General features: G+C 56.4%; 9 protein-coding genes across 9 annotated transcripts; 6 read left to right on the plus strand and 3 right to left on the minus strand.

Moving 5' to 3' along the window:
* Positions 1-665: 665 nt before the first annotated feature.
* On the minus strand, positions 666-2134 carry L226DRAFT_558347 (uncharacterized protein). The gene has a single exon (XM_067683237.1). It carries the CDS (start codon positions 2096-2098, stop codon positions 692-694), a length of 1407 nt encoding a protein of 468 aa, XP_067538963.1. The 5' UTR covers positions 2099-2134; the 3' UTR covers positions 666-691.
* Positions 2135-3473: 1339 nt separating this feature from the next.
* Positions 3474-7230, plus strand: L226DRAFT_291316 (OPT oligopeptide transporter). Its single transcript, XM_067673625.1, has 21 exons — positions 3474-3775; positions 3837-3896; positions 3945-3979; positions 4033-4088; positions 4140-4148; positions 4217-4343; positions 4427-4764; positions 4827-4914; positions 4965-5024; positions 5083-5112; positions 5168-5308; positions 5366-5437; positions 5498-5790; positions 5859-5985; positions 6071-6206; positions 6268-6356; positions 6412-6542; positions 6610-6647; positions 6718-6796; positions 6866-6941; positions 7016-7230. Exons 1-21 carry the CDS (start codon positions 3633-3635, stop codon positions 7060-7062), a joined length of 2175 nt encoding a protein of 724 aa, XP_067538964.1. The 5' UTR covers positions 3474-3632; the 3' UTR covers positions 7063-7230.
* A 115-nt stretch (positions 7231-7345) lies between these two features.
* On the minus strand, positions 7346-8753 carry L226DRAFT_610328 (coma-domain-containing protein; the record flags this gene model as incomplete). The annotated part of the gene is made up of 6 exons (XM_067686146.1): positions 8657-8753; positions 8248-8598; positions 8117-8192; positions 7921-8037; positions 7759-7867; positions 7346-7675 (listed from the first exon to the last, which is right to left on the minus strand). Exons 1-6 carry the CDS (start codon positions 8706-8708, stop codon positions 7349-7351), a joined length of 1032 nt encoding a protein of 343 aa, XP_067538965.1. The 5' UTR covers positions 8709-8753.
* Positions 8754-9336: 583 nt separating this feature from the next.
* L226DRAFT_502875 (uncharacterized protein) lies at positions 9337-11526 on the plus strand. Its single transcript, XM_067677906.1, has 7 exons — positions 9337-9873; positions 9927-10174; positions 10235-10332; positions 10400-10569; positions 10618-10709; positions 10769-10896; positions 10965-11526. Exons 1-7 carry the CDS (start codon positions 9635-9637, stop codon positions 11418-11420), a joined length of 1431 nt encoding a protein of 476 aa, XP_067538966.1. The 5' UTR covers positions 9337-9634; the 3' UTR covers positions 11421-11526.
* Positions 11527-11892: 366 nt separating this feature from the next.
* L226DRAFT_481164 (uncharacterized protein) lies at positions 11893-14990 on the plus strand. Its single transcript, XM_067676922.1, has 8 exons — positions 11893-12146; positions 12207-12235; positions 12290-12354; positions 12410-13287; positions 13342-13535; positions 13593-13724; positions 13774-13898; positions 13951-14990. Exons 1-8 carry the CDS (start codon positions 11921-11923, stop codon positions 14771-14773), a joined length of 2472 nt encoding a protein of 823 aa, XP_067538967.1. The 5' UTR covers positions 11893-11920; the 3' UTR covers positions 14774-14990.
* Positions 14991-15505: 515 nt separating this feature from the next.
* Positions 15506-17751, plus strand: L226DRAFT_456840 (subtilisin-like protein; the record flags this gene model as incomplete). Its single annotated transcript, XM_067675327.1, has 9 exons — positions 15506-15766; positions 15827-16092; positions 16150-16264; positions 16313-16492; positions 16551-16673; positions 16737-16933; positions 16992-17129; positions 17187-17631; positions 17689-17751. 9 exons carry the CDS (start codon positions 15506-15508, stop codon positions 17749-17751), a joined length of 1788 nt encoding a protein of 595 aa, XP_067538968.1.
* A 474-nt stretch (positions 17752-18225) lies between these two features.
* On the plus strand, positions 18226-20294 carry L226DRAFT_502883 (uncharacterized protein). The gene is made up of 6 exons (XM_067677907.1): positions 18226-18791; positions 18852-18921; positions 18968-19071; positions 19123-19366; positions 19420-20053; positions 20110-20294. The coding sequence occupies exons 1-6, from the start codon at positions 18494-18496 to the stop codon at positions 20185-20187; spliced, it is 1428 nt and encodes a 475-aa protein (XP_067538969.1). The 5' UTR covers positions 18226-18493; the 3' UTR covers positions 20188-20294.
* Positions 20295-20532: 238 nt separating this feature from the next.
* On the minus strand, positions 20533-21354 carry L226DRAFT_568049 (uncharacterized protein; the record flags this gene model as incomplete). Its single annotated transcript, XM_067684119.1, has 5 exons — positions 20533-20570; positions 20637-20835; positions 20891-21005; positions 21085-21248; positions 21310-21354. The coding sequence occupies 5 exons, from the start codon at positions 21352-21354 to the stop codon at positions 20533-20535; spliced, it is 561 nt and encodes a 186-aa protein (XP_067538970.1).
* A 1717-nt stretch (positions 21355-23071) lies between these two features.
* L226DRAFT_531744 (nmrA-family protein) lies at positions 23072-24993 on the plus strand. Its single transcript, XM_067680137.1, has 6 exons — positions 23072-23126; positions 23182-23447; positions 23543-23689; positions 23744-23931; positions 23997-24149; positions 24205-24993. Exons 2-6 carry the CDS (start codon positions 23291-23293, stop codon positions 24748-24750), a joined length of 1191 nt encoding a protein of 396 aa, XP_067538971.1. The 5' UTR covers positions 23072-23126; positions 23182-23290; the 3' UTR covers positions 24751-24993.
* Positions 24994-25244: the final 251 nt, after the last annotated feature.

Consider the following 25244-nt stretch of genomic DNA (forward strand, 5'->3'; position numbering starts at 1 on the left):
ACCATGGGAAGGCAATGCTCATTAAGTAAAGAGAAAGAGGAAGAGAAGGAGAAACACCGTGTTCGGGACGCTGGCGCGTCCCACCAACCCCACTGAAAAGGAAGGTTCCCTCTCGCACATCATTCCGGAGTGTCTTGCCTCTGGTCGACTGACCAGTCACAACGACATCCCGGAGAGAAGAGCGAGAGAGCCCCCGACGACGCAAGCCAGTACTGCAACGGCAAGGTCATCGCACATCCCGGCCTTGCAAGCAAGGCGCGAGAAGAGGGCGGCAAAAATTAGATAACGCACATAGGGAGCAGTACTCCCGTAATAGTGGTTAAACTATTAAGAACAGATACTACACTTGATCTAAGCCAAAAGGCCAGAGTGGTGAGGAAACAAGGAGGTGTGGTGGGAGGTATATGTACCCTGGGCGCGGAGGGCGCACGGACCACCCCTGCGTGTTTGTTTGGTCTTCGCCTGGTAGCCGAGATACCCGAGACGGGGCGGTGGGTCAGCGACGAGAAAGGAAGGCGGCGGCTTTGGATCCTAACATAACCAAACAACCGCAGTGGGGGCCAGTTGAGGTCTAGACTCTGAGTCTGAGTTAACCGGCGTTCACTGTGTTGCACTTGTCGCGTACAGTATTCGTATATAGGCACTCGACAATACCGAGACATGATACTTCATCTCAAAAATGTGGCATTTCTCATACTACGCTACGTTTCCTAACACGAGGAATACCGTTAGCCAGGACTCTCCACCATTTCTTCCCAGGTCCTCCGTCTGTGGTCTCACTGTCGGTGCTGCCATCACGCAGTTCTCTGACATTCACAGTAATGTCGGATCTGCCCTTCTTCCTCTTCCCAGCTCCAGGTTGCTTATCCAGAGAGAACACCTTCCAGACGTCCTCGTCAGCCTCGTCCTCGGTCCAGCACCCACCCCCTCCCAGCATCCGCTCGCGCCACTCCCACCGGAGTCTCGACTCCCAGTATCCAGGCATGTAGGTGCGACTTCGGAGAATCGTGAGTCTGGGCGCCTCGTCCAGAGACGCACACTCGTCGCGGATACGCTCAAGCTCTCGTCTCTCCGGATCCTGTGCTGCATTCGACTTCCGCGCCCCAGACATCTGCACGATCACGACGCGCACATTGAAGCAAAGAGGCTCTGGCTCTGGCTCTGGCTCTGGCTCTGGCTCCAGTGGAGGTCGCGGTGCGTGAATGACAGCTTCCGGGTCAGCGTCAGCGTCCTCGGTAGGCGTTACTGCCGGAACGACACCTAGCATCTCCCCGAGGACGGGTGCTACGCGAGCGTTGCCCTGGGATATCCGGAGGTGCGTCACCGCGGGAGCTATAGCGGCCCACTGCGGCAGAGTCTTCTCCCAAGGGTGCAGTTTAAGCCCCGTGAACACGACGTGTAAGTGAGTGAGTGCGGGCAGCGGCGGTTCGTCGGGCGGTCCTGCGGGGACCGAGTAGAGCTCGAAGTCCGAGGGGTCGTTCTGTCCAGGAACGAGCGCACCGGGACCTTCTATGCGCAAGAACATTCTGTCATCCCCGAGGAGGGTAAGCTCCCTGAGCGCGGGGAGGCAGTACCGCACGAGGGGCAGGCGTATCTCCGGACACTGGAGGACCGTCAGCACGCGCAGCGTGGGCGCGGCGAGCTGGAGGAGGCGAGAGACGTGGAGAACGAAGTCGCGGTTCCATGCTGTCTTCGCGGCTGTCCACGTGCGGTGGTCGTTCGCGAGCTGGAAGACGAGCGACCGCTCGTCCCGTGCGTAGTCGGTCCATTTTCGGAACGTGCGCTGCGGGGCGTCGCACGTGCCTGGGAGGAATGACAGGAGGAGGTTGTGGAAAGGCGGCGTGCTCCCACCCGCGCCCGCCATGCCGAGCGGGGGTGAGCTGTGGTCGAAACGGCGGATGCGCTCGAAGCAGATGAGGAAGTTCTTGACCTGGGTGACGCTGGAGAGCGCGAGGGAATGGAAGCGCGTGGGTGCGGAGAGGGCGCGGAAGGATTTGGATACCTGTGCGAGTACACACCCGGCTCTCCCACCGTCCGTACAGACGAGTTGAAAGATGACATGCCAGAGGTCGTACGGAAGGCGGTCCAAGTCTCGCATGCTGGGCGAGAGGACGAGTCTAGTGTGGGAATGGCGTAGAGACCAGAAGAGCACATGAGACAGCTGAGGTGCGCCTTATGTACGGACGCTGTTCGCTCGTGCGAATGATGGTCAGGCTGCTTGATTGGGTTTTGAAGGCACGCATGGATGTCTGATGGCCATCTTCTCTTCGTGCAGCATCGAGCGTCGTTGAGCGCTGGATGTTGAAGGTTAGAAGTCGCATGATTGGAGCGCATCTGCCCGAAGTTGGGCCGTGTTAGACATTGGAGGCGGGCGCATATTGGCCTTTGAGCTCATCCTTCAAACCTTTGCCACAACTGCACCGAGGAGAGCATTGTGAGCGTATTGAACGGGGCATCTCCGAGGGTCTGGAACTCAGTCCGTGAGGCGACCAGTTTGCCCACAAGTACCTAAGCGGTGACCGTGCGCATGTGCGTATAGAATTCAGCTTGCGCGCATTTGCACCCTAAAGTACCGAGAAGCATTAATACGCCGAAGAAAGATGCCCTGCCAACAAGCCAATCTTAGCCAGGTAAGACAGTTTATAAGTTCTGCTCAGATACCTTGGGAATTGCGACACCTTCAGGAGCTACTGTACTCATATGCGGTTTGCTCCCGACCTTCGTCGGATCGTTGCGTCATTGCTGTCCCCAAATCGTGAGGCTAGAATAGTAATCCATCATCCCTTACGAATGTTAATGTCTTGACAGTCGTTGGTGTGAACTTGCGGGCTGCGAGCATTGTCCGGGTACTCTTGTCAGACTCTTCAAGATATGCATGCGATGGTCGCAGAAGTGGGTGCACAAGTCGTGGTTTGAAACAGGGTCTCGATTGCTACGAGGTCCGTAAATGGTCACCTCGGCCTCCGGCGCCTACTCCGGGAGACGGCTTGTACTGGAACTTCCATCCTCCTCATTCACGTTACGGTCTCTGTCCAAATCTCAGTGGACCAGGCTATGTTCGACAGTATCTGAGCCCGCGATATAGCGGACAGACTGCGGTAACTACGTTGTCAACCTTTTTCTCACCTGTATGCTAACTCGTACCATTCATTGCATCGCTTTCGAACCGACGGTCTACTTGATGACACACAGGTCCAAAACTGTACTACAAAAGAGAAACGTGGATAACGGGAGTACGAAACATACCCGAGCAGGACAATATGGCTCGGCGGCATATGGACATCAGCAAGGCCGTGCTCGGGATCCACGTACATGCGGGGTCGCGCCCGCCTTGCGCTGAATGTCAACTTCTCTTTTCAATCTAGCCGCATGGACACGAGCCACAATGGCGCACTTTCTCGGAGATGGGACTTCTTTCACCGATGGCTATTTGGCTGGGCTTCTCACGCAGAAGCTCTCAATCCAGTGCGTCAAGTAACTGAGTGGATTGCCGTCTCGGCGCCGGGCTCGCGAGACGCCAGGGGGCTTCGCAGAAATAAAGCGCACTGACTGGTGAGAGCGAGCCCCTCCTCACTCCTCAACACCTCGTCTGCGCAGCCTCAGGACCTACCTTGACCATCCTCTTGGCAACGATGCGCTCTGCAAGCGAGCTCGAAGCAGAGCTTACCATGGACCAGCGTGGTGAAAGCTCTCATAGCTCCATTACGGACGAGAAAAAGGCTGCCGGAGAGACGGTCTCTGGGGTGGACGAATACGAAAGTGACATGCCCGACATGTATGTATGCTGTCCCAAGACCTCTTCGTACACCATGAAGCTAATGTATGCGCTCCGACAGCTCGAGGCCATTCCCTCCCGACCCTGACGAGATGGTAGAGACTCACCAGCTAACCCTGAGGTGTGTCCATCCCGCCTAGTGCCAAGAGCTTAGTCTCACGGTCCACAGAGCTATTCTTGTCGGGTGCGCCTTGGGAGCCGTTGGTGAGCAGGTGCTCCACCGTCATGATCGTAGATGGCATTAACGTCACACCTAGTCGGTGCCTCTAACATCTACCTTGGGCTCAAGACTGGTTTCACGTTCGGGCCTCAGGTAAGCAAGCATCAGATTATATGCAGTCATCTCGCTAAGTAGGCCATGCAGCTATTCGGAGTGAGTCACAGACACGCTAGACATGATGCATGACTCGGATGAACTTAAACAATTCGGGTGCGCGTCAGGCCATCTTTGGTTTTGCAATCATCAAACCCCTCTCCAAGGCCCTTCCGGAGTCCGGTCTACTTGGCAAGCTGCTTGGAGGACCGTTTGGTCCGAAGGAGAACTGCACAGTCCAAAGCGCAGCAACGGGTACGTTCGCCCCATGTGAAACGCATACATCGGATCTTGGGTCGTTCACATCGCTTGTCATTCTTAATTCACACCACTACCAGCCGCTGGTGGCATCGGCATTCTGTTCGTCAGCGCCATCCCGGCGATGTATCGCCTGGACCTGCTCTCCGCTCTGCCGAAGCAGGACATCGGCAAGCTCATCGCGCTCGCAGCCTGCGCTGGGTTCTTCGGCGTGTTCTTCGTGATCCCCCTCCGCAAGTACTACATTGTCAAGCAGAAACTGACGTTCCCGACACCTGCTGCCACCGCTGTGACCATCCATGCCCTGCATAACAGTCGGACAGGTGCAGTGGTGGCGAGAAAGAAATCGCTTGCGTTGCTTTGGTCCTTCGTGATAGTCTTTTTGTACAAGGTGCTGAGCGGATATGCTCCTGGTGTCGTGAGTACCTCCTTGACGTGCTGACGCTTAATTGCTGTGACTCACGACGATGTGGAACATAGCTCTTCGACTGGCACCTTGGCTGGACCTTGTACCGCATCGGTTTCACAAGCATCATCTCGCTGGACAACTACGGATGGTGGATCGAGTGTACGTATGCCGCTAGACCTTTTCAGACCGTCTCTGACGATAAGCTCTAGTTACCCCCGCCTTCTTCGGTGCTGGAATGCTTTCTGGCTTGAACGCAAGTTGGAGTTTCTGTACGTGACCCAATGGGCTCGATCCAGACACGGTTGGGTTGACCTCGGAGCATTACAGTTGGTGGTTCGATCCTCGCATGGGGCATAAGTGAGTCTTGGCTTGTCAGCAGTCTTGAGGAGCTATTTCTGACCATGTCATGTAGTCGCTCCTTCCCTTGTCAAGAACGGGCTTGCCTTTGGGGTGTCTGTCTCGGACGACTTTCCTCTCGTGTCCTACAACGCGCTCTCGTTCGCCAACCAGTCGGACTTCACCCAAGCGCCTTCTCCACGGTATTGGCTCCTATGTATGCGTGTGCCGTGGTCTGCGTTTCGCCAGGAAGCTGATCTCTCTTATAACCCAGGGCCCGGAATTCTGATGATGTTGTGCTACTCATTTACCGATCTTGGCATGAACTCAGGTTTCATCATCACCGGTAAGTCCTCAAGTACTTCCTCGCTACTACACCCACGCTCACCCAGGACATTTACCACAGGCCTCCGTAACCTGAAGGTGGCCAGCCTCAACCCCCTGACCTGGTTCCAGAAGGACCTGAACCCCGACGATGACGATGAGGACCTGACGCCCGTCGAGGATCGCGTGCCGACACTCTGGTGGACGGTCGGCCTCGCCGCGAGCATCATCCTCTGCTGCTCGATCCTCGCGACGCTCTTCCACATGAACGTCGGCGAGGCGATCCTCTCGCTCCTCCTCGGCTTCGCGTTCTCGTTCGTCGGCGTGCAGTCCGCTGGCACGACAGACGTCAACCCTGTCACCGCTGTTGCGAAGGTCCGTACCAGACGTCCATGACTTTCGTAATAGCGTTGTTCGCTGTTCGCTGACAGCGGAGACCACAGGCCTCGCAACTGATCTTCGGAGGCATCGGCAAGGGCGCACACCTCGCGATCAAGCCTGCGGAGACCGTCAACCTGACGGCGGGCATCATCGCCGCCGGCTCTGCAGCGCAGTCCACCGACATGACCGGTAACTATCCACTTCGCGTCGCTGCTGTTGCGCTGATGAATTGTGAATCCGATGCTGACTTGGGCATGATGTCGTGACTCGTCAGGCGACCTGAAGACCGGATATCTCCTGCGCGCGAAGCCGCGGAACCAGTTCGTAGCGCAGCTGTGCGGCGCGGTCGTTGCCATCTTCCTGAACGTCGGCCTGTTCATCCTCTTCACGACCGCGAGCCCGTGCATCCTGTGAGTACTGGTCATATGCGACTGTCGCGGGAACTGTCTGACGGAATTCGCTTGTGCATAGGTCGAGTACGGTGCAGGAGTGTACGTACCAGGCTCCGAGTGTGAGCGCGTGGGTTGCGGTCGCGCAGGCTGTTGCGTTGCCTTCTCTTCGTGAGTGTCTTCTTGATTGTGTGGTGTATACCGTGCTGACCGCCATGGAACACAGCGATCCCCAAGTCCGCAGGTTTCACTGCGATCGCGATGGGCATCTGGACGGTCATCATGGTCATTGTGAAGCACCTATGGGTCCCGAAGAAGTACTGGCAGTATATCCCAAACTGGAACGCCGTCGGATTGGTGCGTTCTTGCTTTCTCGTTCGCGTTCCGTGGTTGAGTTCTGACCATGGTACTTGTGCATGTGCAGGCGTTCGTCGCGCCTCAGATCCCGTTCTCGATCGCGATGTGAGTTTTGGCATCTACTGTAACTTCTCCTTTCCTTGGTTTTCACGGCTGACCCATGTACTTGTGACAGGGCGTTCGGTTCGGTCTTCAACTACTTCTGGGCACGGAAGAACCCTGCGGGCTTCGATATGTATATGTTCGCCGTCGCGGTATGTAGTTTCTTCCGTCCTGGTCATGACTGTACGCTCATTGTTGCCTGCGGTGGCTGTTACTTGTAGGCGGGCATGCTTGCTGGAGAGGGTCTGGGTGGCGTCCTGCAGGCACTCCTTGCTGTCGCGAAAGTTGACGGGTCCCGTAAGTAGTCCACCACCCTTGTGTTCAAGGATCTTAGATCAGTATGCCTGACGTGAATGATGGCTATCCTACAGGATTCGGAACCGCGATCGGATGCCCTGGGTTCGAGTTCTGCGGATGAAGACGGCTCAAAATTTGACGATCCACGGACTGTACGGCGTCACTTCACGTCATGGATGTACTTCACGGTATGTACAGTACGTTTGTACGAGTATATTGTAACACGTTGTCCTGTGCTCGCACCATCCTTGACTGAGTATGAAGATCCTATCATTTGGGCGACATACGCCTTGAGCAGTATCGATACAAGCTATCATACAAGCAAGAAAAGTCCACGGGTTTTGCCTCCTCCATCATCGCAAATGACCCTCACTAGCAGCCACACGCCCTCATCGCGTTCTCCTCCCTCAGTACTTCTCCGACGGCTCATTGTGCACCGCCCGCCCGCCCTTGCGGAAATGCTCGCCCGTCCCCTCAAACGTAACAACGCGCGCGAAGGTGCTGCCCGTGCCCCAGATGCCGCGGCGGAGGCACGCGAGCTGGACGGCCTGCGAGTGATCAATGAACAAATTCGCGCGGGCGCCCTGGTTCTGGATGTGGTACGCGAAGACCTCCGGGTCCGCCGCCTCGAACATGATCTTGTCCGCGGGGAAGGCGGAGGTCACGGCGGAGATGACGTCCGTGCGCCAGCTCTTGACGTTCTCGGTGATGCCTTCGCTCTCGATCATGATCATCTGCATGCATGGAGACGTGGAGAGGAGGAGGGTCAGCGTTGGGTACGGGGTGATGAGTTGCGAGGATGGGGTGCGGGACGTACGTATGCGCCAGCGTCGAGGAAGGTCTTTGCGCGGTCGATGAGCCATTTGGGGTCGCGGGTCCCGGCGGACTCGAGCTCCTCGATGGAGGCGTCGCCGCCTGCACCCCATCTGTAGAGAGCAGAGTGAGCACCGGGACCAGGAGCATGGGGGGAGCCACTTACTGGATGCCGACCTCCGGCTTAGGCTTAAGACCATGCGCGGCGGTGAACTCGATGAGCGAGGCCCAGTCGTCAGTAGGGATTGAGAGGAAGCCCGAGGATATTTCGAGCACGTCGAAGCTAGGGGTGCGTTCAGCCCGCAATCAGGGGCCACACGTTGAAGGTTACTCGCCCCATGTTCTTGCAGGTGGTCAGGTACTTGGATACCACGGCCTTGTCCCCACCAGACGCGGAGAGGACGCGCTCAATGAACCCTCCAGTGCTCACGTAACAACCTATGGTGGTAACATGAGCACACTCTCAGCGCGGACAGCACACTGAGCTCCTTACCATGCTTGTGAGCAGTGTCAATGAGCGTGCGCAGCCTATCCTCGGGCATGAGCGAGAACGCGCCGCCAGCAAACTTGACCCCGTCGACATATTCGCCCCAATCCTTGAGGAGCTCGTCGAGGTACGTGTTCGTCACCGGGGCGTAGTAGGGCCCGCGGATCTCTGTGAGCCCCTTCGTGCGCGTCGCTTTGGGCTCGAGGGAGTTGGCTGGCAGGAAGGAGAAGGGGTGAGTGCTGGAGGCGTTGGCGAGGCTCAGGCTGGCGGTGCTGTGGAGGGCCCGTGAGGCGGGGATGGAACGAGGACGGATGTGTTGGCGGAGGGGTTGAGCGAAGACGGTGCGCGCAAGCATGGCTGTGGTAGGAGGTTGAGGTGGTCGTTGTGAGTACAGCAGCGAGCTGGGCCCACGTACATAGGTGCTTGTGCTGTTGGCGAAGGAGAGGTGACGTCATGGCTTTCGCCATCCTCCACCTGAAGCCTATCCAAGTCTAAGTAGGAGTCTGTTGTATGAAGAGGTCATAGCGTGGTCAGGGATGACCGCAGCCCCTTTGACGATCATCGCTGAACACTCTCAAGAAGAAGACGAGGACGCCGCGACGCGACGCGACGATACGCGTGACGTCACGCGTAAGCTCACGTGCCGCTACACGGTAACAGGGGCTTGGCGGGACAGCAACCGATCTCTCACTCCCACCACAACCTCGCGCAAACCTTCGGACTCGGTCCGGCAGCTTCGTTTTGACTGCTGCGACACATGTGCATGGACACTAGTGCACACAAACGTGTATGTCACATATCATTACTCTTTCCAATTGGTCAATACCAACCGTCAGTACGTCTTGCTGCCAGTGGTACTACCCTCACCCAGCCCACTAGCAGCCACGGAGTAGGTCAGCTAGTTGCTCAAGTGGACATTTCTTGTGATTGTGACGCTTGCCTTAGGTAGCCATATTTCCGGCAACCTCAGACACAGATGACGGCCCTATCCGGGACGTGCTGGACCGGCGGATCAACGAAGTCTATTTTCCCCGCATCCTCGAGACCACTTGCCAACGCACGGCCGCTACATCCGTGAAAACGCTTTTCACAGCTTGGCGGATCACATGAACGGTCTCGCTGACATGTCCCTCCTGAACGGTTTTTCGCCGTCGGTCCGCGGGGACACTGTGTGACCTCTGCTTCGAGAACTGCGTACCTGACTTGACCTTCGTGGCACCCTGTGCTCCGCGGTAGTTCATATCCGGTGATGCACCGAGCAGCGCTATAAAGCCGCGATTTCCTCGTTATGGCCTTCGGGACGCCTCCCTTTAACCTCTCGTCGATCGCCCCTGCGCCACGTCTCACTAGCAGCGGCTTTCCGCGTCACTAAGTATACCCCCTCCGCATCCATATGGCCCGGTTCTCCGCCATCCTCGCCACGCTAGTGTGGCTATGCAACGTTCGTGCGGTTGCAGTCCCGTCCTCGCCACCCTCGGGGGCGGTTGCTGTAGATCCGTCCCTCGTGAGCGTTTCGATCGAGTTCTTCGCGTTCCCTGGGTACACGCAGATGTCCGGGACGAACAACTGCCTCAACAACCTCGCGTCGTTGCGGAATGCCCAGCCTGCCATCCGCATTGGGGGTACTACCCAGTAAGCCGCCTTCCTCATGACACCACGATGTAGACTCACACTCTGCTCTCCAGGGATCGTGCCACATACAATGCGAGCCTCGCATCTGCGGTCAATTATACCGTCTCCTCCCCGCTGGACGCGCCCACCAGCCTCACATACGGCCCGTCGTTCTTCTCGCTCGCGTCGCAAATGCAGGGCCAGGTCACTGTCGGGCTGAATCGCCAGCTGAACAACCAGGCGAACTCGCTTTCGGCTGCGCAGAGGGCCAAGTCGTCCATGGGCAACCTGTATGCTATTGAGCTCGGGAACGAGCCTGATTGTGAGTTGGTTGCTCTGCGTGGTAATGCTTGTCTTGGATTGTTCTGACTTGGGCTGTCAGTGTACTCAAGTAGCTCTCCGATTGCCTCTGGCACTGGGTGGAGCAATTCCATCGACATCCAAAACGAGGCAAAGTGGTTCACTGCCCTCGCGCCTAGCGTGAGTACTTGGGTTTCTGAGCTGAGCTGGCCTACGCGACAGGAGCTGACCTGATACGGCGTCGTAGTTGGGGAACATTTTCCAAGGAGCCGCATATCTGTCATGGAATACGCAGACGCTGATATCCAGCATCGGAAGTGCTGCGTTGAACACCATCAAGACTATTTCGCGGCATTCGTATCCTCAGTCCGCTTGCGGCGGCGCGAGCACCAACTTACCTAACCTGATGAGCCATTCGTGAGTGCCATTCCGTGGGTGAGTGAACGTGGGCTGATGCTAGTCTAGTGGCATCGTGTCCTATGTGAGCCAGTACAAGGCAGAAGCGACGGCTGCGCATAACGCTGGGAAGAAGTTCTTCCTCGGCGAGACCAACTCAGGTGGGTGTGTCTAGACTCCCAGGGCTGGAACATGACTTACAACATCAATGAATTGACAGCAACCTGCGGCGGCGGAGGCATCAGTCCCACCTTCGGTGCTGCGCTGTGGATCATCGACTACGTCTTGCAAAGCGCGCTGATAGGAGCAGACCGTCTCTACTTCCATCACGGAACCATCGGCAACTGCGTAAGTTTCGTGCCCTCTGATACGCCCAATGCCCACTCAATGAGCGATCCTCTTCCCACTCCCCACAGGCATACTGCTGGTGGGGCCAGAACAACGTCTACTCACCCTATTACGGCGCAGTGTTCGTCTCCGAGTTCTTGGGCACGGACGGCGCGAAGATCGCCGCGCTGGACAACGGCTCGAGCGCAATCGCGACATACGCCGTGTACTCGTCGTCAAACACGCCCCTGCGCCTCCTCGTCCTGAACTCGAACTATTTCAACGGCACCGGGTCCCGCTCGAGCGCGTCCGTGCAGTTCACAGGGCTGGCGACGGCGAGCGGGACGAAGCAGGCGAAGCGGTTGACGGCGCCGAACGCGACGTCGCGCACGGACCAGGGCGCGGCTGTGACGATTGGCGGGGGCGGCACGTTCTCGTCGACGTGTGCGAGGCTGGGCACGGAGAACACTGAGTCGGTCGCGGTGAGCGGGAATGCGCTCAGTGTGTCGGTGCTCGCGTCCGAGGCGTTGATTGTGTATTTGTGATAGTCTCGCGCGTCTTCGCATGTCAAAGTTGTTGCGGTAGCTAGTTGACTCGTCTTTCGGACTGGAAGCGCGACAGATCGGCGCTGTGCTTGACATGGAAGGGTGGATCTTAACCTTCGCCCGCGCCGTCCGAATCGACCTGTCTGCGACGCTGCGGTCCACGGTTCCAGGGTGGGACTTCTCTCTGGCCTCGTGATCAGTACTTACTGAACAGTACTTGTGAGTGGTTGACCAAGCTCATCTCAGAAAGTGTCGCAAGTTTTCGTTCGGTTTCGATGTAAGTACGAGTGCATGATCATTGTCATCCGGAGGGTCCTCAGCGCTCCAGACCCATCGGCGAGTCCTCGTAAACTTCCTTACCTAGTAAGTCCACGTGGCTGGCGAGCTCCTAACGAAGGCCGAGAAGACGCATAAGTCCCAACAGTTTTGAAGCCGCTGATAGATCCTGAGACGCCATATAATCACCCTGTCTTGATCGGCCTTCCTTGTAACCCACCACGATGTCCGCTGATGCTCTCCAGCCACCTCCGGATATCCCGACCACCTCTCTGCCCTCGGCATCTACCTCGGCCGCCGACTCGGGTGTGCACCGCAGGAAGAATGGGGCTATAAGCAAGATGAGGTCCCATAGGGGCAACATACCGACCTTGCCTCAGACCAAGTTTTGTCATTTATGCAGTGCCAAGTTCACGAGAACGACTCATTTGAACCGGCACCTGAAGACGCGTAAGTACTTTCGGTACCGCCACTTCCGGAGTCACGCCAACTAACGCTGGTCGGAAACAGATTCCAACGAACGCGCGCACGAGTGCGACGTACGTGTTACTGGTTTTCCTGGCTGTTGTTCCGCCTTGTTTACCTTCCTACAGCGCTGCCATGCTCAGTTTACTCGGAGCGACTTGCTCACCAGACATCGACGTACTTGCTGCGATTCGTGAGTGCATACACTGTGCCACTGAGTACCGTACCGCAGCTGACGTCCTTTCCAGGTCTGCGAACCGCTCCCGTCGCAAGTCGTGCCAGAGCTGTGCGGAGTCCAAGATTAAGTGCGACCTTCAACGTCCATGTTCTAAATGCAAGGCGCGCGGTCGGGAATGTGTCTATGCTAACGCATCTGCTGCGGACAGTCCGGAGGCTGGAGGCAGCGCGTCTAAGAAAGACTCGTCTCCGGAGGCCACCACTTCTGCCTCAGGCTCGTCACCAAACGAAGGCTCTTCTCCTGAGGCTGGTCCTTCTTCGCAATCGCCCATTACGAGCGTCCCCGTGCCCACATCATCGAGCCTCCCTGACCTCCCCTCGCAATCGAGTCTTTTCAGTAGCTTGGCCACCATGTCGGCGTTCACTCCTGGGTCAGTTGCCCCCGCTTCTACCACCCCAATGCCGACCTCGACAGTGAACTTCGATCCCCTTGCAGCTGCTGTCCTTAACACGGCTGCTGGACCATCATCTACCACTCTAGTGAACTCTACGTTGGCGCTCTCTTCCGATAAGAACGACCAAGGCGCCGATGGGAAGTTGTACGGAGACCTCTTCTCCAACGAGATGTACGACAGCCTCTTCTCGGACGTCTTTACCACCAGTTTTCAGAAGAACCCTGCCGTGCCAGGACAACATTTCCAGGCGGATCCGACAGCAATGCTCACGGACAGGCTGGAGTCTATTGTTGTTGACCAGGCGATGGTGGAGGCGTTCTTCAACAATCCAGCGCAGCTGGCGATCTACGCCACACCCTCTCCCGCCATCCCGATGTATGCGGACCCGACGGCGATCCCAGAGAGTGAAGTGAACGAAGTGCTGTCTCAGACCGCACAGGCAATGACCACCACCGTCAAGGATTGGCCCACGCTTCCTGAGATGTACGAATTTAGTACGTACATCCTCCGCCTGCATTCCCCGAGTTGGTATTGACGGACTGGCTCAGTCGAAACGTTCTTCAACACGTACACGTATCATATGCCCGTCATTCACTTGCCGACGTTCTTGTCGGAACCTCGCCACCCGTTGCTTGTGAAAGCGTCGAAGGCTAGTGGCGCAATGTATTTCGACTCGGCTGCGGCTACAAACTTCATCGATCGTATCCTCGCCTCTGCACGAGACGAGATTATCGCGGATTTGGTGCGTTCATCTTGCTCACCTTAGGCGTGGGGGTATTGGTGCTAACTCCTTGAGCAGTCACATACGACGGACTACGACACGATTATCCAACTCGCGTTGGCTTCCGGTATCATCCAGACAATTGGCATGTTCCACAGGAATCCGGAGCAACGCACAAAGTCGAACGTCTACCACGGCATGATTGTTATGGTACGTCCCTCTCCGCCTGAGGCACCGGACGTTACTAACATCACAGTAGATGCTTCGGATGAATGGCTTCGTCGAGAAGACACGGGACTGGAAGCTCCAGCCAATCGACTTCTCGGACCCTGAGAACGTGCAGAAGTCGTGGAGGGAATGGGTGAGGCACGAGTCTGCTAAGAGGTATGTTCCACGGTCGTCATGATATGATAGGTTGCTAAGTGTGGGCATACAGAGCGCTCTGGCTGTGCTACCTACACGACTGCTGCCACGCAATTTTCTTCAACATCTCCCCCACATTCCACACGGAGCAGTTTACGCTCGGGCTTCCGTGCGAGGACGCGCTATGGGCCGCGAAAGACGCCACGGAGTGGGCCCAGATCCTCCAGGCGCCATCTCCGTACGGGGCCATGGAGGTGCGCCTCTGCGGCCACTTCCTCAAGTCGCTGTACTTCTACCTCGTCCGCGACAACCCACACAACGAGCCGCGCCAGTTCCTCTGCAGTCCGTTCGGGCACTTCATCATGATCCACGCGATGATGCGCAAGCTGTTCGAGATGTACCTCCGCGACCGTCTCCCCTTCCACCAGCAGACCGAGCTCGGCGGGCGCCCGCAGCTCAACCCGCACTTCGTCGACAAGGACCGCGTGTACCACCTCCAGATCCTGCTGCACTGCTGGCTCCAGAGCTGGCTGCAGTCGCCGGAGACGCCGCGCGACGTGCCCGAGTCGCGGCAGCGCTTCCTGTTCAACGCGCTGCCGTTTTACTGGCTCACGCAGGTGGGGCTGGTCGCGTACCAGGAGGGCCTGCCGCCGTTCGACCCCGAGGGCGTGTACATCACCTCGCACGAGGCCAAGTTCCACCTCATGAAGAAGTGGGAGAAGCACATCCGCAAGTTCTTGGAGCGCGGGGAGGAGGCGCCGACGATGTTCTGGGACGAGGTGATGAAGAACCGCACGGACTCGTGGCAGCAGGAGTCTGGGTTCGAGTTCGCGCACTTGCTGGGATTCTTCCATAGTGGGCGGGAGTCAGGAACCTCGGCGGCGGGAGTTCCGTAGTCACTGTTATCCGTTGTCGCTGTCGATTTGTTCGCTCTGAGTCTGAGTGCTGATATACGTCTCGCGCGGTGTACTACTATTGTTCGTACATAATGCAGTATCATAGACAGGACAGCGTCCTTTGGCTCTCGGAGGATTTCCATATCGGGTATTCTCGAGTACAGCCACGAACATATTTGACGGGCTCGGGGCCCGGGGGAATGCTTCCACCGTCACCCATCTTCGGAACATCCATGCACATCTTACCATCAGTTGGCCTTCTTGCACATCCAACCAGCACACACAGGCGAAAACAGCGCCAGGCACCGAGGAAGTGCAGGCCACGCAATCAAATCCGAGGTCATGACGACCACCAAGTTGAGTTGCTTGATGTCCAGGCTTCATGCATACTGCGCCTTGGAGTATGTCCACGTCTTTCATGCATTTTTCATGCACACTAAGCATATGGACTCGTCAAGTCCAAAGGTTCCAGGCTTGCGCAAGCTCTGAACTCACGCTCAATGTCGAGCGTCCATCTCTACTCAGGCCCACGTCAAACACCTTCCTGAGATCATTTGCTGTGCTCGAGCACAATCATCCAGGCCCAGGACGTCGACCATCAAGACATCTCAGCGTCTTGACGCCTGCATATAATGACGGGGATGCCCACGTCGCCCCTCTCCGCCTTCCCACTGCCGAGGTCGACGCCACCCTCCAGCCTCTCATTACCGTAGAGCGGTTTAACTTATCCAGATGGTCGCAGCAAGTCTGCTCCTCTTCGGTCTCTTCTCTTTGTCGCTGGGCCGGCCCACTGCACACGATACACTTCACGTTCACGAGAGGCGCACGGAGGTCCCGAATGGCTTCAAGTATGTAGGGAAGGCGGACCCAACCGCAATACTGGATTTGCGCGTCGCGCTTGTACAGAGCAATCCTTCGGGCTTGGAGGCGGCATTGTATGACGTCAGTAACCCTGACAGTGCGAACTATCGCAAACATCTCAGCAAGGCGGAGGTGCGTCTGTACAACTTTCCTCGATGCCATTCGGTACCCGGAGCTGATGTGTACTCGAAGGTGGACGCGATGGTCGTACCGAAGCCGGAGAGCGTGCAGGCGGTCAAGACGTGGCTGTCCAAGAACAACATCTCTGCAGAGACTGCTTCTCCGTCCGGCGATTGGCTGAGCATCCAGGTTCCGGTGGCACAGGCAAACCACCTGTTGGACACACAGTTCAACGAGTACACGCATGAGCAGACCGGCTTGACTGCGCTCCGCACGATGTCCTATTCCGTTCCGGCAAGCGTTCAGGGTCACCTGGACTTCATCCATCCAACCACATCGTGAGTATTGCAGCCCATTCGTCGTACCGGAGAGCTGGTCTGACATGGCGTCTGCAGGTTTGTCGATCTACGCCCAATTCCAGCAGCTTTGCAGGTAATACCGCGACAGCAGAACCGAACAAAGGGGAGAGGCGGCAAGCAGCAGTCTTTCACGATCCTTGCTCCGACCGCCGTGGCCTCCTTCGCGGTCAAGTCCTTGGCGACCAAAGCCACTTCGAAGACTACCTTGTCGCAGCCCCAAGCCCAAACCGCTACCCCCGATGCCTCATGCAAGACGAAGATCACACCTGAATGCCTGCAGGCGATCTACAACATCCCTTCGGCCCCTGCTTCGAACAACCAGAGCAACCTCTTCGTCGCAAGCTTCGTTGGCGAGTCCGCGGACCCTGCGGATCTTCAGGTCAGCTCCCACCGATCATGAGTGCGTCGGCCCACCCTGATTGTCATCGACGCAATAGCAATTCTTGGGTCAGTTCCGATCTGACATCAAGCAGAACGCGAAGAAGAGTGCAGACTCTCTCTTCGCAGTCAAGAGCGTCGATGGTGGTACAAACAACCTCGTGGGAGCTACTACGGAGGCGGTGAGTCCAGCGATCTTGACCTGCATCTCCTTGCTGTCCTCTTGGGACTGATTGTCTCGATAGACCTTGGACATACAATATGCCGTCGGCCTTGCGACAGATGTTGATACCACATTTGTCTCCGTCGGCACGAACAACTCGGACGGCATCGCGGGCTTCCTCGACGTCATCAACGACTTGATTGCTCAGGAGGAAGTGCCGTTTGTATTGACGACCAGCTTCGGTTTCAACGAGAAGGATGTCCCTGTTGGCCTGGCGAAGTAGGTCACTTTCCTGACTTCCATGCGTGCCGATGAACTGATGCGGACGTCTTCACAGCAATCTCTGCAACGCTTACGCACAATTGGGCGCCCGAGGAACAACGGTGCTTTTCGGGTCCGGAGACGGAGGCGTGTCTGGGATTCAGAACACAGACTGCACCACGTTCCAGCCTACTTTCCCGTCCACCTGCCCATTGTGAGTGGCTACGTCCATATCTTCCACGGTCTATCGTACTGACTGTCCGTACTTTAGCGTCACATCCGTCGGTGGAACGAAGAGTTTCGGCCCCGAAGTTGCGACCTCATTCTCCTCTGGCGGCTTTTCGAACACCTTCGCCAGGCCATCCTACCAAGATGACGCTGTCTCAGCATACCTAAACAAGCTAGGAAAGACGAACGCGGGACTGTTCAACAGCTCAGGGCGCGCGTTCCCCGACATCGCAGCACAGGCACAGAACTTCCAGATCGTCCGCGGCGGGAAGGTCGTGTCCGTCTCGGGCACGAGTGCAGCAAGCCCGACTGTTGGGGGCCTTGTCGCGCTGCTGAACGATGCGATATTCAACGATGGAGGCAAACCGCTCGGGTTCTTGAACCCATTCCTGTACAAGTTCGGGCCGGGCGCGCTCAACGATATCACTCAAGGGAACAATCCAGGCTGCGGTACGGATGGTTTTGCGGCCGCGGAGGGATGGGATCCGGTACGTGATGCCATTGTTGACGGATGTCTGATCATACTTAACTTCGGGAACTGCCAGATCACTGGGCTCGGGACCCCTGATTTTGCTAAGCTTTTGAGTACTGTAAGGAAGAATACCTGAACATTATGATTTTTTCGAGCTCTCCAGGCTCTTCAACTGTCGTATTGGTTCCCAGTGGGCATTAATCCTGAATACGTGCCTGGAATTGTGACGGGATCACAGGCGCTTCCATGATTCCCGCTTGAGCGCTCGACCATGAAGTCCTCCCGCTCCCTATTTTTGCGACAGTCTTGTTTAGCAACGAACAAGGCACGATTTCGACGATCGGCAAGCTCGATGATTGGTGGGTGTGCACTTTAGTATCCGGACCGGGCGGTTAGCTGACTGCGCTCCGTAGAACGGACGTCTACCGTGTCCGCAGCTATCGGCTTGAGAGCCGGCTGCTGCTGCGCATGGCGGCTTCACGAAACGTGCTTGACTGTATGACTATCTATCGGGGATGCTGACTCCTGAAGACGGCAACGTCTCAGTATGTGAGTACAAGCTTGTTAGCTACATTTCAGTTCATCAGTCGCTCATGTCTCGATGGTACAACACATTATGAACTGGCGCCGTACTATGTAGAGCGTTCCGAACGACAGGCAATCCGCCCTTGGGGCCGGCTGCTATTCAAGTCCTCGCACTTCCCGACCTGGTCTGCGAGTGTCGGACGACAATAATCTCGCGCCCCCATTTGGCTAATCCACCACCCGGGCAGTCCTGAGCCTGCGGACCAGCACTCGGGGGCGTTCCGTAGGGATGACATCGATGTCGGTCTTTATAGAATGGGCATATATCCTGATCCTGCCCAACCCGTTCGGCCATGCTCCCAAGATTCTCCACCGACCCGGGCTACAAGTTACTGGGCGTCGACCGCCCTGCGTTCCCCAAAGGCCGGCCATTCTATGTTGTGGCCGGGGCCACCTTCGTTCTCGCTTGCTGGTATCTCGCTGCAACGGACTTTGATGCACTCTCCTTGTCACATCCCATATCACCCCATGATTTGCCGCCCCTCTACACTGAATATCACAACGCGGAGCTGAGTTTGCCACATCAGGATTGGACGAAGACTGAGCCATCGGAGGGCGAACGGTTCTTTTTCGTTGCTGGGCATACCCGAGGTGCGTTATATAGCCGTTGCCAAACCTATTCATTTCAAGTTCGATTCAATCGTCTATCAGCGCTTGGCTGGGGAAACGCCATCCAAGAACACCTATTCAACGCGTATCTTGCGTATCGAGCGGGACGGACGTAAGTCATTGTCAGCACTGTGTGGCGGTTCTGACCGGTCCGACAGGTTTGTGTTCGACAACTACACATGGAATGACGACGGATCTCGATATTCGACATATAATGGCCATAAGATACCCTCTCAGATACCCTACTCCACGATTATCAGAGGTATGTCGTGTTGCTGCTTCTGAGACATCTCCATGAACGTGGTTCGTCTAGGACCAATGGTGGGCGAACCATTCCCGTCCCAACACGAAGCGCCACTCGCCGTCAGCTACGAATACTTCAACCAGCTATGTCCAAAGAAGCTGGACCTGATTCGTGAGGAAGTGAACGCGCGTATGTTGACTCAGCGGAATTCCGCCTCCCTTCTCACCGAAACATGGACGCGTGCACTGCGGAGTACGGAGGATCCTTGCGTTCAGTCTTCCAAAGGCTCCGGAACGATATATACCCATGAGGAGTAAGTCCGGCGAACATTAGCATCTGTTAGCGTAATCTCAACTATTGCTGCAGTATCTTCGGCGTGCCGACATCGCTGCTGGACCTATGGCCCGCGTTCTCCACATCACCCATCATCACTCACTACCGCTGGTCCGCTCTGGTCGAACTCGCATTCGACATCAACCGCGACTACTTCCTTCCCATGGACACACTTGAGCCGTACCTATCAAGCTCACTCGCCACCACCAACGCCGAACTCTACACCATGATCCCGGGTCTCATGGCGATCCACGTTCGGCGCGGCGACTACGAGGGCCACTGCAAGTACCTCGCCGCGCACTCCGAGAATTTTGTTAGTGTCAACGCGTTCCCGGGCATGATGGATCAGTTCACTGTCCCGCACGGGACGACGTCGGGGATCCGCGAGTTCTACAGAAAGCGGTGCTACCCAACCATCGATGAGATCGTACAGAAGGTCGTCGACGTCCGGCAGACCCCCGCCGCACGTGGGGTGCGCAGGCTGTTCATCATGACGAACGGGCAGCCCGAGTTCCTCAGCGAGCTGAAGGACGCGTTGTGGGAGGTCGCGGAGTGGGACCTCATTGCGAGCAGTCGGGACATGGTGCTGAACTGGGAACAGAAGTATATTGCCCAGGCAGTGGACCAACTGATCGCACAACGCGCCCAGGTACTCATAGGCAATGGGGTGAGATCTGGTCTTCTCGCGCTCTGACGAAAACCACTAACGGTTATGCGATGCAGTTCTCGACGTTGACATCCCATGCTGTGATGATGCGGGTAGCGAATGGCTTCTCAACAGGCGGTACACGGTTTTGGTAGTAGGAGCGAGCCGGATTGCCACCTGTACAGTAGAGATATCCTGGTGTGGTGTACTTGTTAGCTTCGTCTTGGCTTCGCGCATAGCAGAGGTTATGGAATCACGTGACATCGCAACTGCAAACATGGAGCACTGGCAATCGCGTCGTCCAACGGCTGACAAATTTCGTAGCATCGCACTTCTGATGAACCTTCGTTCGTGGTGATCATATTACAGAACTGACGACAATTCAGAGCTGAGTGTCTACAGACATGAAAGCAGAGCAGGCGTAACTACAGTATACAGACCATATCACGCGCACCGGTCGCGACGAGTCATCATCCCATCGTAGATTCGTGTCGTGTTGTTTACCAGAAGCGCCAGCGACGACGCTTCGGCTCCCCTCCTGTATAGAATTGAAGCCCTGGTAAGCAACAGAACACCCGGATGTAACGCTAATCAAGGTACTTACGGTTATTATAGTAGCTCGCATGAGGGTCGTAGCGGCCATGCAGAGGGTGGAAGAACGCAGAGTTCGCTACCGCGAAGAGAATGTTGACAATCATAAGCACAAGAGTCATGATACAGCACATCCACGCGAATGCCACCATCACGGTGAGGACGCGGCATTGCCAGTAGGTGTGGCACCAGAACAAGTTACCCCAAAACGTCTATGGGCGTCTCGCGTGAGCACGCGCTAGGGGTGAAGAGAAGACAGACCCGCACCGAGGAAATCGCCGCGCCCACGATGAACATCACGAAAAGTGCAATGAGCCCAAAGAGCTCGAAGGCGAAGGAAGAGAAACGACCGTAGTCATAGCTCCGGTGGATGATGTGAATGCTATTGGAGGTGGAGAGCGCACGACGTGCCGGTATGGTGAGGATCAGGGACATGAGGAGAAACGAAGACAATGACGTACATATACGACGACCAGAAGAGCGCGAGGATCGAAGTGACTACCAGCTCAGCGACGATGGGGTCATAGAAGGGCTGCCCATTGTTCAACGGGTCGAAAGGTGGGAGGAAGAGTGTGTAGTGCAGGCGGGTAGCGGTCAAGCCGAGGAGGACGGCGGAGAAGAGCCACTGGAGATAATGCGGCCAGTCAGGATTGCATGTTCATACAAGGATGTTCGCCTTCACGCACCAGTACAACGTAGAGGCCGACTCGGAGACCGTTTATGGAAGCCATGGTGCGGGTGGTTGGCACGGGACGGTACAAGCAGACGAGGTCAGGGAGAGGACAGTGAACGGAGGGAGGCAAAGTAGGGGATATATAGCCGAAGCTTATATGAAGGCTTGCGCATGTGGTCTCACCCGCGGGCAACGTGTTGGCCTCGCAGGGTAATAGCGGCAAAGTCCCGTCGCTTTTTCTGTCCCCCGAAGGCTCGTCAACGGCATGGCACGTTCTGGAGGGTCCTTGGAGCTTACCTTGGCGTCTCGGAGATTGCATGGTTAGATCGCTGCCAAGGTCTGGAACCGGAGTCTGTTCCAGAGTTCGACCTGTTGTGATGAGTACTATCCCTGCAAGCCAACGCGACCGAGTGTTCATGGGGCTCTCTCACAATAGCAGATGCTGTGCGATGTAGGGCCTATCGAGGAGATCGCCAGGGCACAACGTGTTCGAGACGGGGCATGCAGGCGGAGGCTGGGAAGGACTTTGACGTCAAGGCCGGCCTCGAGGCTTGTGGCGGTGATACACCGGCCAGCCTGCATGGGCGCCTCCTGGACCTCGACACCCCCGCAAGACATCGCTCGTGACATGACTCGCTGTTGGTGAATCAGAATTTGCTCCTTCAGCCTTCACGGTGTATACGGAGAACATCGCAGTCGGAGGAAGAGATGGAGAGTAGTGCGGTGGATAGTCGGAGGACGGTTCACCACGGTGTTGGACAGGGTGGAAGCCTTCAAAGTCATGAGGCCTTTTCGCGCTCGCAAGAACATGCATTCTGCTGCGCATGCCTGTGCGTCAACATCAACGGCTACATGTCACCATGGGGTTAGCTGAGGAAGAAGAAGAACAGATGGAGTAACACACCACGCTCCTCAGGCTCTTCTTCATAGGCTATCTGTGAGTACGGAATACGCGTCATTCAGGGAGGCCTCCAGAAGCCGGAACTTGCACATCGAAAATATCCCACTCGAACGGGTACTGGTAGGGATGGAGTTACCTAACACCCCCATACCATCGCGCAAGTCTTTGACATCCAACCGCCTTCAAGCCTGAGTGCTGAGCTTCCGCAACAGCGGAGGCGCTTGTACCGTGTCTGGCGCAAGCCTTAAACTGGCCGATCTCCGAAATCAATTATCGAACATAACCATTGGATGCCAGCGCAAAGTTCAAGAGACACTGCCCAATTGGTGGAGTCAGGCTAGCCTGAGGCGTTCATCCAATATTCTCGCAGTCCGGATCATGTACTGCACTCTTGTTCACCCGGATGACGTAGAGTCCACAGTCTTTCTTGATCGCGAAGTTGCTGAACTCGCCGGCGAAGGTGATGCCGAAGGCCCTGCGGCTGCGAGCAGTAGCAATGAAGTTAACGTTCGAAGAAGGGCAGGCTATGGAGCTGGAGGCCGGACCTAGTATCCTCTCTGCTAGACAAAACCTTTCATGACTATGCGGCATTGGCAGATGAATATAGAGAAAGCATACGTGTTTCTGGAGCGCGAAGTCCTGATGCTAACCTCTTATGAGCCAAATTTTATACCCTGCATGACCTCAAATTTTTGGGTGCACACAGTAAGTACAGGAGATGGACCTCGAGGAAGAGATGGAAGTCAACTTCAAACTAAGCTTGGGCCTGGATGCCAGCGTGCAAGCGCCGCCGCTCCCGGGCCTTGCCGTAATATTTGGCGCCGGCGCGAGGAGCTCGCTCGAGATCATTTTCCTCGCAGACCACGGTCCACCATGGCAAAACCTTTACTTCGAGTGAAGACGTAGATAAACCTAAACGTCGCATGAAGGTAGTTCCAACTCTTGAGCATCATAGAGGCCGTGCTGACAGTGGTTCAACAATAGTTACTTGATAGGAGGTACATGGATGAACCGACTCCCCGTTGTGGCCGCATAGCCATCTAAGCACTCTTTCCATACCAACCTGACGAATTCGTGAAAGAGGCACGAGACCATGCTTCCTAACTTATCGACGGAAGTCAGCATAGTGGTCCGAAGCCATGCCCGAGCCTCCGCCACCCATCGCTCATCGTTAAGTCAGTCTCGGGCGGAGGACGTGCGAACCCGAGGTTCTCGTACACAAGTCGTCGGTAATTCGTATATATATGAGGGTGCGTTCGCTGGCTACCTCAATCCAACTCCTCAACTTTCCATCGCTGCAACATGTCACAGTCTCACAAACTCATTCTCGTCATCGGTGCCACAGGTGCTCAAGGCCTCGCAGTCATCGACGCTCTCCTTGCGCCTGGGGCGGATGGCTCTCCTTCCCCATACTCCGTTCGAGCCCTGACTCGCAGACCGCAAGGCACGCGTGCTCAAGAACTTGCCAGCAAGGGAGTTGAAGTTGTCCAAAGTTCGTCAAAGTCTAGCATGTGATGCGCTCCTTGCTGAGAAAGTCCAAATACAGGCAGCATCGACGACTTACCCAGTGTCCTCGCTGCCCTCGAGGGAGCGTATGGTGCATATGTCAACACCGACAGTTTCACTATCGGGCAGGTGAAGGAAGTTTTCGCAGGTATCCGCATCTTTGAGCTTGCCAAGCAAGCTGGGACGGTCAAGCACTACGTATGGAGCAGCCTCGATAATGTATTCAAGGTTCGTGCAGTTATCTTGGCGCCGCTGCATCAATGGGAGATTCATAATACATGGTGTACGAGCAGAAGGGCGGGTTCGACCCCACGTACTACGCAGAGCACTACACGGGGAAGTGCCGTGTCGCGGACTGGATGCGCGCACAGGACTCCGTCGTGAGCAACGACGACATGTCCTGGAGTATCCTGACCACGGGTCCTTACATGGATATGCTCAACATGGTCAGTCGTCACTTGTCAGCGACATCCGAGTTTGTTTAACGTGGCACTCCTACAGGGCATCTTTGGTCCTCTGAAAGTGCGACCCGACGGAACGCACGTCTTCGCGAGCCCTGTCGGAGCTGGACATGTCCCCATGATCGCGCTGCAGGATCTCGGCTTCTTCGCCCGGTACATCTTCGACAATCGCGCGGCGACGTCGCGTCAGGAGCTGGAAATCGCGAGCGACTGGGTCGACTGGGACTACCTTGTCAAGACGTTCACGAAAGTGACGGGGAAGAGGGCCGAGTACTCCCCTGTCTCCATCGACGAGTGGATGGCCCTTTTCCTCAGCACGGACCAGCCGCTGGCGAACGAGCAGCGCCGCGGCGACGGAACGACGACGTGGCGCGAGAATTTTACTCGCTGGTGGCATTTGTACCGAGACGATGTCATCCAGCGGGACTTCACGCGATTGCGCCGCATTCATCCCGATCTGCTCACACTCGAGGCATGGATGCGCGCCAATGGGTACACCGGTGAGATAGGGGGAGATCTGCTGAAGAACGATGTGGATGGAAAGGGAGGTGTGCGACCGAACATCGAGAAAATCGCCCAGCTATAGTTGGAGAGGCCGCTACACATGTATCTGACTTCGTCTACGGATTGGCTAACTCGAGCGTTGTATAAATAGGGTATACTGCACATCGAGGGTTGAGAAACACTCAATGCAGCTGTTGGGCAACGCTGGTCCCGGACTGCGGCGACGAGCTCGACGTAGCTGTTGCTGCTTAGTTCCGGCATCCCGTAGATATTTGCAGTATAATACCTCAGAGTTGACCTATGTAACGCTGAGAGGTGAGCAGGGCTTCCGCAGGGAAGTTGCTGAGTAGGTTGGTATACGCAGGTTGCGATGCAAGACGGTATTTCCTTGATGGTAAGCGCCCAATGTAATTTAACGATGGTGACGCGGATGGCTCTGTCGTCAAGATTACTCGTATTCTTCAGGGGCATCGGGATCGTGGAGGAGGCCATCCGGCGAAAATGATGTACACTGTGTCCACTTTCACTTGACGTTGGTCAGATGAAGGATAGCTACAGGATGCGCGTGCCTACCAT

The sequence above is a fragment of the Lentinus tigrinus genome, assembly GCF_003813185.1.
Source record: "Lentinus tigrinus ALCF2SS1-7 unplaced genomic scaffold L226scaffold_5, whole genome shotgun sequence".
NCBI lineage: Eukaryota > Fungi > Basidiomycota > Agaricomycetes > Polyporales > Polyporaceae > Lentinus > Lentinus tigrinus.

Excerpts from the sequence above, each read along its gene's own strand:
- L226DRAFT_558347 (XM_067683237.1), bottom strand. The coding sequence starts at position 2,098 with ATGCGAGACTTGGACCGCCTTCCGTACGACCTCTGGCATGTCATCTTT.
- L226DRAFT_502883 (XM_067677907.1), top strand. The coding sequence starts at position 18,494 with ATGCTCCCAAGATTCTCCACCGACCCGGGCTACAAGTTACTGGGCGTC. Across the intron at positions 19,072-19,122 it reads CTACTCCACGATTATCAGAG|GACCAATGGTGGGCGAACCA; the intron begins GTATGTCGTGTT and ends TGGTTCGTCTAG. Across the intron at positions 19,367-19,419 it reads ACGATATATACCCATGAGGA|TATCTTCGGCGTGCCGACAT; the intron begins GTAAGTCCGGCG and ends CTATTGCTGCAG.
- L226DRAFT_291316 (XM_067673625.1), top strand. The coding sequence starts at position 3,633 with ATGCGCTCTGCAAGCGAGCTCGAAGCAGAGCTTACCATGGACCAGCGT. Across the intron at positions 5,025-5,082 it reads GAACGCAAGTTGGAGTTTCT|TTGGTGGTTCGATCCTCGCA; the intron begins GTACGTGACCCA and ends GGAGCATTACAG. Across the intron at positions 6,207-6,267 it reads ACCGCGAGCCCGTGCATCCT|GTCGAGTACGGTGCAGGAGT; the intron begins GTGAGTACTGGT and ends GCTTGTGCATAG.
- L226DRAFT_531744 (XM_067680137.1), top strand. The coding sequence starts at position 23,291 with ATGCTTCCTAACTTATCGACGGAAGTCAGCATAGTGGTCCGAAGCCAT. Across the intron at positions 23,932-23,996 it reads GCCTCGATAATGTATTCAAG|AAGGGCGGGTTCGACCCCAC; the intron begins GTTCGTGCAGTT and ends GTGTACGAGCAG. Across the intron at positions 24,150-24,204 it reads ACATGGATATGCTCAACATG|GGCATCTTTGGTCCTCTGAA; the intron begins GTCAGTCGTCAC and ends GCACTCCTACAG.
- L226DRAFT_502875 (XM_067677906.1), top strand. The coding sequence starts at position 9,635 with ATGGCCCGGTTCTCCGCCATCCTCGCCACGCTAGTGTGGCTATGCAAC. Across the intron at positions 10,175-10,234 it reads GCTCGGGAACGAGCCTGATT|TGTACTCAAGTAGCTCTCCG; the intron begins GTGAGTTGGTTG and ends TTGGGCTGTCAG. Across the intron at positions 10,710-10,768 it reads CCTCGGCGAGACCAACTCAG|CAACCTGCGGCGGCGGAGGC; the intron begins GTGGGTGTGTCT and ends ATGAATTGACAG.
- L226DRAFT_481164 (XM_067676922.1), top strand. The coding sequence starts at position 11,921 with ATGTCCGCTGATGCTCTCCAGCCACCTCCGGATATCCCGACCACCTCT. Across the intron at positions 13,288-13,341 it reads TCCTGAGATGTACGAATTTA|TCGAAACGTTCTTCAACACG; the intron begins GTACGTACATCC and ends GGACTGGCTCAG. Across the intron at positions 13,899-13,950 it reads AGGCACGAGTCTGCTAAGAG|AGCGCTCTGGCTGTGCTACC; the intron begins GTATGTTCCACG and ends GTGGGCATACAG.